The 14,300-nt window shown below is 38.8% G+C and overlaps 7 protein-coding genes across 7 annotated transcripts; all 7 read left to right on the plus strand. All coding sequences in view use genetic code 12, as the record gives it.

Annotated features, from left to right (window-relative positions):
- Nucleotides 1–2,363: 2,363 nt before the first annotated feature.
- On the plus strand, nt 2,364–3,038 carry I9W82_004528 (uncharacterized protein; the record flags this gene model as incomplete). Its single annotated transcript, XM_067693609.1, has 1 exon — nt 2,364–3,038. One exon carries the CDS (start codon nt 2,364–2,366, stop codon nt 3,036–3,038), a length of 675 nt encoding a protein of 224 aa, XP_067547314.1.
- A 148-nt stretch (nt 3,039–3,186) lies between these two features.
- Nucleotides 3,187–4,344, plus strand: ETR1 (Etr1p; the record flags this gene model as incomplete). Its single annotated transcript, XM_067693610.1, has 1 exon — nt 3,187–4,344. The coding sequence occupies one exon, from the start codon at nt 3,187–3,189 to the stop codon at nt 4,342–4,344; it is 1,158 nt and encodes a 385-aa protein (XP_067547315.1).
- Nucleotides 4,345–4,991: 647 nt separating this feature from the next.
- Nucleotides 4,992–6,812, plus strand: DAL1 (allantoinase; the record flags this gene model as incomplete). Its single annotated transcript, XM_067693612.1, has 1 exon — nt 4,992–6,812. The coding sequence occupies one exon, from the start codon at nt 4,992–4,994 to the stop codon at nt 6,810–6,812; it is 1,821 nt and encodes a 606-aa protein (XP_067547316.1).
- Nucleotides 6,813–7,227: 415 nt separating this feature from the next.
- I9W82_004531 (uncharacterized protein) lies at nt 7,228–7,575 on the plus strand (the record flags this gene model as incomplete). Its single annotated transcript, XM_067693613.1, has 1 exon — nt 7,228–7,575. One exon carries the CDS (start codon nt 7,228–7,230, stop codon nt 7,573–7,575), a length of 348 nt encoding a protein of 115 aa, XP_067547317.1.
- Nucleotides 7,576–7,758: 183 nt separating this feature from the next.
- On the plus strand, nt 7,759–9,324 carry I9W82_004532 (uncharacterized protein; the record flags this gene model as incomplete). The annotated part of the gene is made up of 1 exon (XM_067693614.1): nt 7,759–9,324. One exon carries the CDS (start codon nt 7,759–7,761, stop codon nt 9,322–9,324), a length of 1,566 nt encoding a protein of 521 aa, XP_067547318.1.
- Nucleotides 9,325–9,790: 466 nt separating this feature from the next.
- On the plus strand, nt 9,791–11,701 carry I9W82_004533 (uncharacterized protein; the record flags this gene model as incomplete). The annotated part of the gene is made up of 1 exon (XM_067693615.1): nt 9,791–11,701. One exon carries the CDS (start codon nt 9,791–9,793, stop codon nt 11,699–11,701), a length of 1,911 nt encoding a protein of 636 aa, XP_067547319.1.
- A 131-nt stretch (nt 11,702–11,832) lies between these two features.
- Nucleotides 11,833–14,292, plus strand: SEC6 (SNARE-binding exocyst subunit; the record flags this gene model as incomplete). The annotated part of the gene is made up of 1 exon (XM_067693616.1): nt 11,833–14,292. The coding sequence occupies one exon, from the start codon at nt 11,833–11,835 to the stop codon at nt 14,290–14,292; it is 2,460 nt and encodes an 819-aa protein (XP_067547320.1).
- Between the last annotated feature and the right edge of the window lie 8 nt (nt 14,293–14,300).

Consider the following 14,300-nt stretch of genomic DNA (forward strand, 5'->3'; position numbering starts at 1 on the left):
GTTCCCAACATAAATAAAAGTTCGGGTATAACATTGTTTCCTCTACAAGATCTTCCCCGCCCTATTGACAAAAGGGCCACCACAAAACCTAAATTACTTTTGACTTTGTACTGGTGAGTTTTGTGCTTACACTAATTCTATCGGAGTATCTGCCATGGAAACGGAAGAACACAAGAAAAATCCACTACGCGAACCCCTTGTTGCCAAGTTCTATTTTTCTTAATTTGACAGCGAGAAAATAGAATAAAGATCTCTTGGGGTATAGTTTTCTTGGAGTAAAGTTCGTAAATGACGGAAGAACAAAAGAATTCTTGAGCCACAATACTCCGCTTGAATTTCAAGCACTTTTTGGTATTTTTCTTAAAAGCGCTCTACTTCCGACTCGAATAAAATTTCTCGGCCTTTGGAGAACAATGAAAGTTTGTATTGTTTTCAAATTTGTCGCTATCTGCCAGCCCTGGTTGAACAGGCGGCTGGACATGCGGTGGTTGTCTCGAAAGCAAAAGCGGGTTTACAATGTGAGTAGTTTACTTCTTCTACAAGCTGGAACTAACGTAACTGCTTGGTAAAGTAGTGAAAGTCTCTTTCAAGTGTCATAATCTGTTCTGTATTCTCAGAAATTCTAATCAGACACGAATTTTAAACCTAAAAAGAAATCTATTTTGTTCAGACACAAAATTATAAACTTCTATAAAAAGACTTTTTTTTTTCAATACGTTCTGGCTAGAACACGCTAGTGAAACTGGAGCCAGTTAAATGAGAGGCTAGTCAAGGACGTGGAAAGGATAGCGAGCTGTCCCGTACTTGGAGGTATTTCCTTTTTCAACATGATGATATGTATCAAGTGTCTTCATGGCAATTATATGCTCTGCACAGTTTAAACTTTATTACAGTTTCCATGTAGCAATACTAGATTCCCGATTACATGACCAAAGCAGGAGCAAAAGCCTACATTGCTATCCTCCTCTAACTATTAGCTCAGTGTTGAGTAAAATTGAAGGAAAAGTAAAGCACTATAAGAAAAGCCTATTTCAATCTGGGAAATTAAATTAGCGCCAGATAATTAAACGGAGGAACTACAAAAAAAAATTATGTCTTCCTTAGTTTCTGACGGAACAACCAGCACTCACAAGACAATTCGGTACTGTGGATCTAACAATAGGATTCTACACAATAAAAACTCCAAATTTATTGTTCGTACGGAGGCTTTCACAATGCACAGCACGATGGATCTCGCTGATCTTTCCTAGCGAGATCTGGACAAGTAAGCTGAAGCTGGCTCTAGGTCGATAGGAAAGCTCTCTCAAATGAATTTGAACACTACGTCATAACTGCGAATTAATGTTCAATGTCGTCATTTTAAAAAAAGTTTAACCATCTGCGTCACGCCTTCCCCACTTTTCCTTTGGGCTATTGTTATTGTCTATTGTTTAAAAACTGACACTTTTTTCTTTCTCTCTGTTTCATAGAAAAATGACAGACATAAATCTTCACATATCTTAGATCTCAGAACAGAAGAGTTAATTGAGGTTCAGATCAGGCTCACTATAGTTTAGAGATATACAGCTTGCTTCAAGGTTTGAATGCACGAGTTTTTGTATCTGAGCTTTGCCATTACAATCTTGTGCAAACTTTTGTTCTAATTTTTATACCAAAATTGTGCAAATCTTCGAAGAACGTGTAAAAGTACATACCTTCCAGATCTTTAAGATCGGAGAGGACCGATTGAGGTACGGAGAAACCCTTGCTAGATCTAAAGTAAGATTCTTCTCAACCCTAACGTATTTAAAAGAGCCCAGCGAAGTGTAAAAGAGAACCACTTTTCGCCACCAATTTGCAGCTAATCTTTTTCACTACGAAAACGTTTGTGACTCTGTGCGGAGTACCCGTATCTACTAAATCGGACATAAAGTTCCGGAGTTATAATTATCACGTAAACAAATCCAATAGCAAAACCAAATGCAACTTCATGCGTGTTACAGAGATTTTTTCAAGAATACACGTGATTTAAACAACTATCTACTTCCCTCACCGGTGCTGCTTTGTTTGCAAAGTCACTAGACACCGTCGACTCTACCTCCGGGTTAGGTGGGGACATTCTAGATTTTCCCCGTTTTGGGGAAGTCAATTAGCGCGCGTATCTCTTTAACTCTGCCAAACAAAAAAAGAAAAAAAAATTTCAAAAGCGGTGGGGATTTCCGAAAGAGATGAAAGAGGGGCTTTTCTATTTAATTACTACCCGAGAGACCTTTTCCAACAAAGATATGAAATAAAATAAATTTTGGCGTCAGCGAATAACACTTCGTCTAATTGCTGAAACTAAATACAACTTCTTACCACTGGCACTTACAAGACTGATTACCATGTCAACCCTTCAAGCGCTTAATGCTCAGTACCTTGCGTACCTTTTACAATACCCATTATTGACAAAATCCATCACTTCTGGTGTTTTCAGCGGGTTGAATGAAACCGTCGCATCAGTCATCACTAATGAGTACAAGGAAACCAAAGTGTTGGGGTTTAAGATCAAACATGTCTTTAGTGACAAGTTACTCAAGATGATCATTTATGGGGCATTGATTGCAACTCCAATAAGTCATAACATGTATGCTGTCATCAACAAAATCTACAAACCTCCCTTGACTGGAAAACAAAAGATTTTACAATTATTGACTAGTTTGCTGACTGTAACACCAACCATTTCCGCTTGTTTTGTCTCATGGATTGCCATAATCAACAACTACAAGTGTACTTCATGCAATCCAATCACCGAGTTGAAGAAAATTTTATTTATTGTTAAAGCTGGATTGAAGAAGGGATACTTTCCAGTCTTGAAGTCATCATTGACAACATCCTTCTTTGCCTTGTTGGTGGCTCAGAAATTCGTTAGACCTGAGTTATGGGTGGTGTTTTTCAACTTGGTCTACTTTTTCTTGGGAACTTATCAGAATACAAAGTTGAAGAAATTGCAAAAGCAACAAAGATTAGCTGATGCTGAAAAGTTAAAGGAGTTGGAAAAGGAAGGAAAACAAGAGTGATTTAGGTTAACTATATATATGTCTTAGTAATATATGCAGAAAATGTATTGGGCTTACCTTGGTAGCGGACCCTTTTAGTAATCAAAAAGCAACAAAAAAAGTTTCTCCTTTTCAACCAACTGTTCAAGGGTTAATACACAACTAGGATATGTTTACTATCAAGAGATCAATTGCTCCCTTGACATCTTCCATTTTCAAAAGAAATATGATTACCGCTCAAGCAGTGCTTTATACCGAACATGGAGAACCTTCAGATGTATTGTTCACTCAAAAGTTTTCCATTGATGATGACAATTTAAAATCAGATCAAGTTGTGGTAAAGACATTGGCATCTCCAGTCAATCCATCTGATATTAACCAGATTCAAGGAGTCTACCCATCAAAACCGGAAAAGACATTGGAATTTGGCACTGAGAAACCAGCAGCTCCTTGTGGTAATGAAGGGGTTTTTCAAGTGTTGAAAGTTGGGAACGGAGTTTCGGATCTTGCTGTTGGTGATTGGGTAATCCCAAGTGAAGTCAATTTTGGTACTTGGAGAACACACGCTTTGGGTACTTCATCCGATTTTATCAAGTTGCCCAATCCAGAGCAATCAAAAGCAAATGGTAAAAAACAGGGCTTGAGTATAAATCAAGCGGCAACAATTTCGGTAAATCCATTGACAGCGTATCTCATGTTGACCCATTATGTGAAATTGATTCCAGGTAAGGATTGGTTTATTCAAAATGGAGGAAACTCAGCAGTTGGAAAATACGCTTCCCAAGTTGGTAAATTGTTGAACTTTAATTCGATTTCCGTGATTAGAGATAGACCTAATTTGGATGAAGTGAAGAAGGAGTTACAAGAATTGGGAGCTACACAAGTCATAACTGAAGAAGACAATGCATCAAAAGAATTTGGCGGCCAAATCAAGTCATGGGTTAAGGAGACTGGTGGTGAAGTTAAATTGGCGTTAAACTGTGTTGGAGGTAAATCATCATCTGGTATTGCAAGAAAATTAAACGCTAACGGATTAATGTTGACCTATGGAGGAATGTCCAAGCAGCCAGTCACTATACCTACTTCATTATACATTTTCAAGAACTTTACCAGTGCTGGATTCTGGGTTACTGAATTGTTGAAGAAGAACCATGACTTGAAGTTAAAGACATTGAATCAGGTTGTTGAATGGTATGAAAATGGTGAGCTCAAGGATGCTCCAAGTACACATATTGAATTTGATGGTAATGACTTGGCTAAATTGTATCAGCAAGGGGTCGACGATTCAAAGAAAGGTAAACAGTTGATTACCTATAGCTCAAGATAGACACAGCCTAAAATAATGACCCATCGGAGGATATCGGAAGAGATATTCTGTAGAATAAACACTTTATAAAACCCAACTCTCCCCCAACTCTCAATTTGCTAGCATTCTTGTACCCATTTCCTTCTCTCAAACGTTTTTATTACGCCTAAACTCTTAACGCACCCCTCTAATCATCCCTTTTCCCCTACTATTCAGGTTGCGCAATGTGCTTGGACAAAAAAAAAAAGAAATTTCTCGTTTCTTTTGTGACGCGCATCTTTTGCAGCTCTTTCTGCATGAGGTAGCGTTTCGGCAAGTTCCGACTGATCAATAAAAAAAATTTTTTTTTCCATTACTCCAATTTTATTATTTTCGAAGTGGTTATTTCTCCTTTCTTTTAGTATTGATTGGTTTTAGTCCGGGGTAAGGAGAACTTGAAATAAAAAGAGGCTTGTTTTACCAGTTTGAACTACGATTTTTTTTTTGGTTTCTACTTATCATCTTTATTTCTTGTTTCTTATCAGTTTGGAAATTTATTTTATTATTATACCTTATCAGTTGTGAAACCGGGTGATTTTCAGATAACAACAAAATTAAAAAAAAAAGTTGCATTACTCCACAGTTTTATTAGATAACTTTGTCACCAGTTTGTTCTTTTTCTTCAAACCATGTCAAGAGCATTATCATCTACTAGAGTATTGATCGATGATCAAATTATACCAGCTACAATTATATTCACCTTGGAAACAGGGAAAATTCTACATATAGAGCCTCAAGTGTTACCACCTAATGATGCCATATTGAAGAGATATGCAGTGTTGCCGATCGACTACAGAAATGTTTCCCCAGCAGTAATCATGCCCGGTTTAGTCGACGCTCATGTTCACTTGAACGAACCGGGTCGTACGGAATGGGAAGGTTTTGCTACTGGGACTAGAGCAGCAGCATTTGGCGGAGTGACGACGGTGATTGATATGCCGTTGAATGCCATCCCACCAACAACAACTGTATACAATTTCAACTTGAAGATAAATGCCGCTAGAGAACAGTGTTGGGTTGATGTTGGATTCTGGGGCGGGTTGATTCCTGACAATTTGCAAGACTTGGTGCCATTGATTAGGATGGGTGTGAGGGGTTTCAAAGCTTTTATGATTGAGAGTGGTGTTGATGAGTTTCCAGCTGTTACACCACGTATAATTCATGAGGCTATGAAGATTGTAAAGGGGGAAAAGACATTGTTGATGTTTCATGCGGAAATGCAACCTCCAGAGAGTAGAGTTGATTTCCAGATTCTGGATGAAGAGGAGGAAGAGGAGGAAGTAGGGGAAACGAAGCAAGTTGCCGCTATAGAAGATGAGTTGATGAATACAGATTTCGATTTGGGAATGTCAGCTTCATTTATCAACAGAGCACCACAAAAGGTGGTTAAACTTTTACAAAATGACACTGGTGCACATAAAGAGGAACATGAACATTGTAGGTTACCTCACAATCACGCAGGATCAATTGATGAGTCTGTTTTGTCAAACGAACAAGCAATAAAGTTGGCCAGAACTCCAGTGTTGGCTGGTGCTGAACCAACCTATGGTAAAAACGCCATAAAGGTTAAACAACAGAGTCATTTGGATGAAGATGGATCATGGGAGTTGGAGGATGATACCAAAGTGAGCTCACCATTGATGTTGGCAAAACAAAAGGATTCAGCTTTGGCCAATATCGACCCTACTGCTTATGCATCTTTCTTGGCTTCTAGACCCGATAATTTTGAAACTACTGCTATAGCTGAAATCATCAATTGTTCTACATTAGAGCCATCAGTTCCATTACACATCGTCCACTTGGCAACACACGAAGCAGTGCCTTTGCTCAGGGCAGCCAAGGCCAAGGGGTTGCCAATAACCGCAGAAACTTGTTTCCATTACTTGTCATTATGCGCTGAAAAGATTAGCAGCTGCTCAACTCATTTTAAATGTTGTCCTCCAATTAGAACTGACGACAATAGGAAGTTGTTATGGAAAGCATTGCGTAATGATATCATCACTACTGTTGTAAGTGATCATTCGCCATGTACGCCTGACTTGAAAGGCTTGGAAAAGGGTGACTTCTTTGAAGCTTGGGGTGGTATTTCCAGTGTTGGGTTTGGATTACCTATTTTGTACACTGAGGGGCAAAAGTTAAACCCACCAATCTCTTTGATTGAGATTAACAAGTGGTGTTCATTAAACACAGCTAAGCAAGTTGGTTTACAAGATAGCAAAGGGTCTTTGAAAGTGGGATACGATGCTGATTTCTGCATCTTCGATACAGAGGCAGTATTTACTGTTGAAAATAAAGATGTTTATTTCAAAAACAAGTTGACAGCTTACGATGGAATGGAATTTCAAGGAAGAGTGTTGGAGACATTAGTTAGAGGTCATTCAGTTTATGCGTTTGGAAAAGGTCATTCAAATGTTCCAATGGGTCAATTGATTTTGGAACCTAGAAAGTAGATATATATAGAGCTTATGGTATTAATAAAAATGGGGTATTCTTTATGACTTTATTGCTGCAAATTGGGCGGTAAATCTATTTTTGTCATTTGGTAGCGTGAGATGTGCATAGGCCCACGTGTGCGAAAAAATAAATTAGCACTGTGCGGCTCATTTTCCTAATTGAGTAATTATGTCACTCAAAAGCACATATACCAATTCACTTAACTTCTTTTCCAATTTTATTATCATTAAACACAAGTTTTGACATCTTCAAAGATTGTTACATTTTCTCAATTTCATTTCAAAAAAAAAAATTCAATCTAAAAGGAAAACTCTTTTGAAGAGAAGCATAACAGGTCTGAGACTAATCACGTCTTCGTTTTATTCAATCAAGCGCTTAATTAATTACAATTGCTACCATCGCATAAGCTAAATGTCATCCACTAACAAAAGAATAGCTCTTCCAGCAAGAGTCGAGCCAAAAGTCTTTTTCGCAAATGAGAGAACCTTTTTATCATGGTTAAACTTTACCGTCATCTTGGGTTCTTTAGGTGTAGGATTGTTGAACTTTGGTGACTATGTCGGTAGGATTTCCGCTGGTTTGTTTACATTTATTGCCATGTTGACCATGGTGTATGCTTTGGTCACCTACCATTGGAGAGCAAAGGCTATTAGATTGAGAGGATCTGGTCCATATGATGATAGGTTTGGGCCTACTATGTTGTGTTTCTTTTTGCTTATTGCTGTTGTGGTCAACTTTATGTTGAGGATAAGGGCTTAGGGGAGGAGCCTGTACCGGGAGAGCTTGTATCTGGAGAGCTACGAAGATCTAGGAATACTATATAGGTCATTTATGTATAATATTAAATATCACTTATAACTACACCTGTAGCTCCTTTCGATTGAGAAGAAAAAAAAAATTAAACGACACTTGATAACCCCCCATTGAACAGCCAAAATCATCATGTCACACGAACAATCCAAGGTAGTCGCCGTGTTCTTCTCGGAGTTCAACATGAAGTCAGGGTACAAGCTTTTATGGTCGGAAACAGCAAATGATATGTCCCTTGATGGGATTGAATTCAAGTCGTTTCCTAGTGGAATCCATGATTTACAAGAGGCCACTGTTTTTCTCAGCCATGAGTTCGGTGACAAGCTCCTCTATGGATTGAGCTGTTTCAAACAGTTTGCTATTGATCAAAACAAGTCAGATGATCGTGATAATTTAAGAATGTACTCTGTGGGGGTCATATGTGAGCCAAAACAAAGTGATTGGAAACCAAATGAATTTATTAACAACGGGTGGGAGTATATTGAAGAATTGAAGAGTATATTGGACTCGATAGAAGCAGACACTATTGGGAATTATGAATCAGGTCGTGACACTAACCTTGATTTGGCAAAGATAAAGAAGAGTTTGCAACGGATAGGTTCTGGTGCTACTTTAAGCATCCCTGGTACAGAACCAAACAAAGGGAAGCATTTGCTACTCAATCTCCCTCAGATGTTTGAAGTATTGGGACCACTTGTGTTTTCGATTTACAAACAGAGCCTTTTACGAAAGAACATTTTGATTTTCAATGAATTACAATCAACTAGCAAAGACAATTATAGTATATTATCCTCCTTTAGCTATTTACTATCCATCTTATCCGTGGTTCCAAAGAGTGCAAAATTACCTAGCCCAAGGTTTCACTCACAGCAGCCATTATACAATATCGGCTTGAATGAACTTTCATCAAAGCTACTTGACAAGTTTCAGAAATCGGAAAATGGGTATATTGCGGTCACTAGTGATGAGATATTAAAAGATCATCCTGTGTACGATGTTGGTGTTGAAATAGGAGACACAATCAAGGTATTTACTCGAGAAAAAGTTGGCATCAAAGCAACAATACGAGATTATCATAAATTTCAGGTGCTCTACTCTGAATTCATTACTGAAAATCTCGACTTCACAAACAATTCAAATGTGTCGACAAATGAATTAAACTCTATCTCATCAAGGACTGATGATGATCAAGTTTCGATACAATCGTCTCGTGTTAACGCAAAGATGTATGCAAATATCTCCCACAAGATAGATAATGAGCCATTGTGGTGGCAGCACGATGCTGTTGAGCCTGTCTCGTGGACTGAATCCATCTGGTCTGCCTTTTCATGGTTTGCTTCAGCTGGTCAACAACTCAATATCGAAGAAGAGTCACCGGATTTACAGTTGAATAAGCAGATTGATTTGCTTGATCTATTGCATGTTGTGGGGTATTTCCATCAACTAACATCAAAGTGGCTCAGCTATGTTGAGGAAGCTATAGATGAGGAGTATAATAACACATTTGATGGATCTGAAGATGACCAGTTGATCAACAAGGTGGAACTTCATCTATCATATCAGGATATGATTGACATGGAGTTGGATCCTTATAGTCAACAAGATGTACAATTTTTGAAGGAATTTGTGATGTTGTACTTCCAAGACAGAGTTGAGAGCGTGGATGTGGGTTATAATTTGAGCAACATCTGCTGTTAGGTAGTAATATTTTTTGCAAAATTGAATCAGTTTTCTCTCATTCTTGTAAATGCCATATCTCTCTATCCATCTCTCTATCTATCTAGCGCTACCCACATGAGTTCATTGCCCGGGAAGTCGAAAAAGAAAAAAAAAAAAAAAATCAGGCGTAAGTTACAATTCCAACTTACGTCTTCAATAGATTCACTTTAGGGATTGAATCAAATCGGCTATTATACACACTCACCCTATCCCTTCATCAAGAAAACCCTGTGTTAAATCATTCATTTGACGAACACATCCAAACCCCCCGTAATAGAGCTTCCCATCATCACCATCAGAAAATAGGAAATACTCGCCTACGCCACATACCAAAATTCCCTTTGTTTATTTTTTTTTTTTATCCTTTTCCGCCGGTGGTTTCTTTTTCACAACTGATTGATTTCAGTAGACTGAAGTGTTTTTGATGAAGGCTCAATCGAATCGCATGGGTAGCAGTAAAGTCGGTCACCGCCGTTCGAACTCGCGCCATAATGGGATCACAAATGGAGGAGGAAGAGTAAGTCCTGTTAATCCTAAAGGTACAGGTCAGGATGGTATCCACTTTAACGAAGATGAGGGGGACAATAGGTTGGTTAATTTACTTGCCAAGTCTCATGGTAGGGAATGTACTGTCACTACAACTGATGGAAGTCGCTATCGTGGGTTGTTATTGGCTACCGATATGTGGAGTTCATCGAACTCCTCCCTTTCCTTGGTTATTAAGGACCCTCAATTGGTGAGTAAGAGCTTGATTAATGAAAAGAATAACCTTGATAAGTTGCCAGAGCAGCTTGTGATTCAAGCCAAGGATTTGATAGATTTAGAGGTTGAGGTGAATGTTCATGAATCAACCAAGCACAAGGTGGAGTTTAAAACTGATGCTGATATTAGTCGTGGTGTAAAGACTTTTGAGGAGAGGGAGTTGGTCAAATGGGAGCCTGAAGAGGATGAAGGATTGCAAAAATTGACTTTGGAAGATGATGCCACAAGAAATGGTTCGCATTGGGATCAGTTTAAGGTGAATGAGGAAAAGTTTGGCGTTGAGAGTACTTATGATGAACACTTGTATACTACGAGAATTGACAAATCGGCGCCAGATTATGAGGAACGTCTTGCAAGGGCTAATCGACTTGCTGCTGAGATTGAGGGCCAGGTTACAACAGATCGTCATATCTTGGAGGAAAGAGGAATCCAAGTGGATGACAGTGGTGTCGATGAGGAGGACAAGTATTCCGGGGTTGACCGAAGAGGAGATGAGTTGATGGCTGCTTTAAAGATGAATAGTAAAACAACTGGTGGTCAAGCTCCTTCACAAGATCCTTCCAAGTATGCAACTCCAAGGCAACGTGCTGCCCATTACCATAATGACCCAGCTATTGTTTCCAGTTCAGCTGCTAATAAAAAGAATGAAAAGAAGGCGCCAGATTCAGTTCCGGCAAAACCTCAAATTCCAAACGAGTCGTTTAGACTCAATGCCGAGAGTGAGATTTTGTCTCTTCGGCAATTTAGTGCCAATTTCAAAATCCCTCACAAAATGCCGCAAGATCTTTTACCTATTTTGGCAAAGGACAAGCTCAAACAAGATGAGATTTTGAAAAAGCAGCAACAGGAACAAGAAGAGAAGAAAGAGAAAGTGGAAAAGGAGACCCGTCAAGCGCCACAGGAGAAAGCTCCCGCAGTGGTTCCTTCAGCGCAACCTGCTACTGCTGCTGCTGCTGCTGCTGCTCAACCACAACTGTCTCCTTCGAGACCTTCAACGGAAAAGAGGTCTCTGAAATCATTCAAGCTCAATCCTAACGCTGCATCTTTTACTCCCTCCCTTCCTCACAATACATTGACGTCACCACCAAAAGCTGTGTTTAACAAGCCTCCAGTTCATTCACCACATACAGCGAATAACAGGACTTACTCATCCAATAGTTCTCAAGGCTCCAAGAGGCATTATCAAATATCAGCACAAGACTTTTTTGGAGGCGCAAGCAAGGTGCCAACTCAAGAGAAACAAGCTCAAAAGTTGAAAGAGTTGAAAACGGGATTCAACATGTTCAACACTGCAAAATCAAAAGCTGAAGATCCAAACACAGTCGTTTTTGAAAGGAGTTTTCAAACCCCACCAACTTGGGATGCTACAATTGAGGAAACACATGAGGCACTCTTTGCAAGGCCCATGTTCAAATCACCCTCTTTTATGCCAAGTCCAATGATTGCAGCACCAATGCCGTACAACTTCCAAATGCCTCCTCAGCCACAATTTCCGCAACAGGTTGCGCCAGTATGGTTTATGCCGCCACCACAGAATTTTGGAATGATGCCGAATCCGTATCATAATGGACAACCGGGTAGGAGATTTAAGTAAAAGAAAAGTGTAGGTGGAAATAGTGTTCTATAGGGAAATAAAAAGATCCGGAGAGAGAAAAGCAAGAGAGAGCGACAACAAAAAAAAAAAATTGTGTAGTAGTCAACAGTAGTTCTACTCTATCAGCACCCATGAGCGACCTTGCATTGTCCAAGATTGGTGGACTAATAAAGTCTCCTGAGGATCTTAGTAAACTAGATGATATTCGTCAACAATTTGCCAAGGAGAAATCCACGGTGGATATCAAACTTTCGACAACCACTGATGTTCAAATCACGTCGATTAATCACAATTTAGCACAATTGAATCAAACTATTGCAAATTTGGAGGAGATCAAAGGAGGTATATCCAAGTTCCACAACACATATGAAGAGTCGGTTTCATCGGTTAAGGATTATGATCTTATTCGAAGAATTATTTCGATTAATCAGTACTTGAATCAAGTGACTAGTTTGTATGAAGATATTAGACGGTTAAGGGGGATCTTGGACACATTGAACCGTGATATTATAAATGAGACAAACATTATTAAGGATGACTTGAGCTACACTTTGCCGAATATTTTAGTCATTCACTACCGGTATACCCAAATACGTAACTTTGCTGATTACCTTGAAAACTATTCACAAACATTGTCCGACGATTTCAAATCGATTGTGTATAACATCATATCGCCCGTGAGGGAAACCATTCGGTTGTTTGATGAGTTGTTGAATGAATGTATCATGTCCATTACAGAATCTACAAAGATTGACAACTTTGAACTATTGTACAAGGTGGTGAGTATAATTTTGTGGGAGGACAAGGAAGATACTAAACTCAGTGTGATGCAAAACTTAAATTTAATAAAGAATGATGCCAATAAAAGATATAATGACTTTCGATTCAAAAGACGCAACTATCGAAAGTTTTTCTTTGAAAGATTCAAGTTAACTTTTGAAGACACATTCAACTCGTGTGTTGATCATTACCGAAGTGACCCAATTGGATTGTATGATAATTTACAGTGGCTTGAAGATGAACTTATGTTTGTGTACAAGTATTTGTCACCCTTGTTGCCCAAAGATTGGCAGTTTGGTGCATTTACAGAAAAGGTGTTTTATGACAAATTGCATCAATACACTATGGATATGATTAACCAGGAGCCACCTGCTGAAGATATATTACGAATTTTGCTGTACGATAAAAAGTTTGGAAATTATTTGAAACAGCTTGAAGGAACAGCAAAGTCTATTATTGGCGATGATTTGAAGGAAAATGTGTTGGATGATTATTTGAAGAACATTACCGACAAGATGAAGGAATGGAATGATAGTTTGATGAAACAAGAGACAGCTTATTTTGCGGACCGTGTGAGAGAGCCCGAAAAATACCCATTTGAGCAAGTTATAGAGGATGAAGATGCTTTTAACAACGTTCTCGAAATCTCGGTCGATATGACAGCTTATGTGTTGGCAGACTTTAATACTCCGTTAAGCATGTTGAAGCAACAGGCTGATGTGGCTGCGGAGTCTGGATATTCAAAGATTTTGGTTGCGGTTATTGAGGGTTGGTGTAGTGCGTTCATTGCGAGGGTTGAGAACTTTCAAGTGGTTGTTGATGAAGAAATGGACAGATATTTCGCTGTCTTTGGTAATGAAAAGTTTCTCATCAAGGAAAGTAAGGCCAAGAGATTGTTTAAGAAGAGGCCAACGATTGTCAATGTGGATGATTTAAGTCCTGAAGAGCAACAGAATATCTCGAGACCTGGGTTGGTGGAGTACTTTGGAGCATTGGCCAACTCTTTTGAAATCAGTGGCGAGACCATTACAAGTAAATTCATCGACGCATATAAAGAAAAAGTGCATACAAACTATCATGTTAAGATATCACAAGCATTTGAAAGTGCAGCTGCCTCGGTTAACTCGTTAAATTCGGAAGTTTGCATAGCCATTAGTAATATCATCATCAACGATTTGTATGTTGAGATGTGCAACTTGTTTACAAAGCACTGGTTGGAAGATGGTATGAAACAAACGGGAGATGCCATGCTGGCAACTAAAATGACTGAAACTATTTTTGAATACTTGAATGAGCTAAGGGACTACTGTATCTATACAATCTACCAAAATTTATGTCAGATATTCTTGGACAGGTTTATTTGTGCTTACTTAAAGATTGGATTTGAAAATATCTTACTTGGAGATGGAAAGAAGATTAATCCAGAGACTCAGGGCTACAAGTCGTTTGCTTCAAGAGTTCAAAAGGATGCAGAACTTTTATTTGGTGGGTTGCAGGACTTGTTTACAATTAAAGATAAGAGGTATCTATTTGCAACGGTGTCAGCAATTGATTTTTTGGGTGAATTGGGTACCACGCCAAACCCAATGGAAGATATCCCCAATTTGTGGAAGTTCCGAATTCTTCCTGTGTTTTACAATTGTTCTACAGATTATGTCAAGGCTGTGGTGTATTGTAGAAAGGATATGGATAAGACTCAATGGCGGACATTGGAACCTATTTTAGAGGATATGAAGGTAAAGTACCATGAGGAAGTTGAGCCACCTCAGTATCCTGTGTTGACTTTGGACGACTTTGAGTTTACTGTATAATCGGATGG

This window comes from Candida metapsilosis (assembly GCF_017655625.1).
Source record: "Candida metapsilosis strain BP57 chromosome Unknown scaffold6, whole genome shotgun sequence".
In the NCBI taxonomy this organism is placed as follows: Eukaryota; Fungi; Ascomycota; class Pichiomycetes; order Serinales; family Debaryomycetaceae; genus Lodderomyces; species Lodderomyces metapsilosis.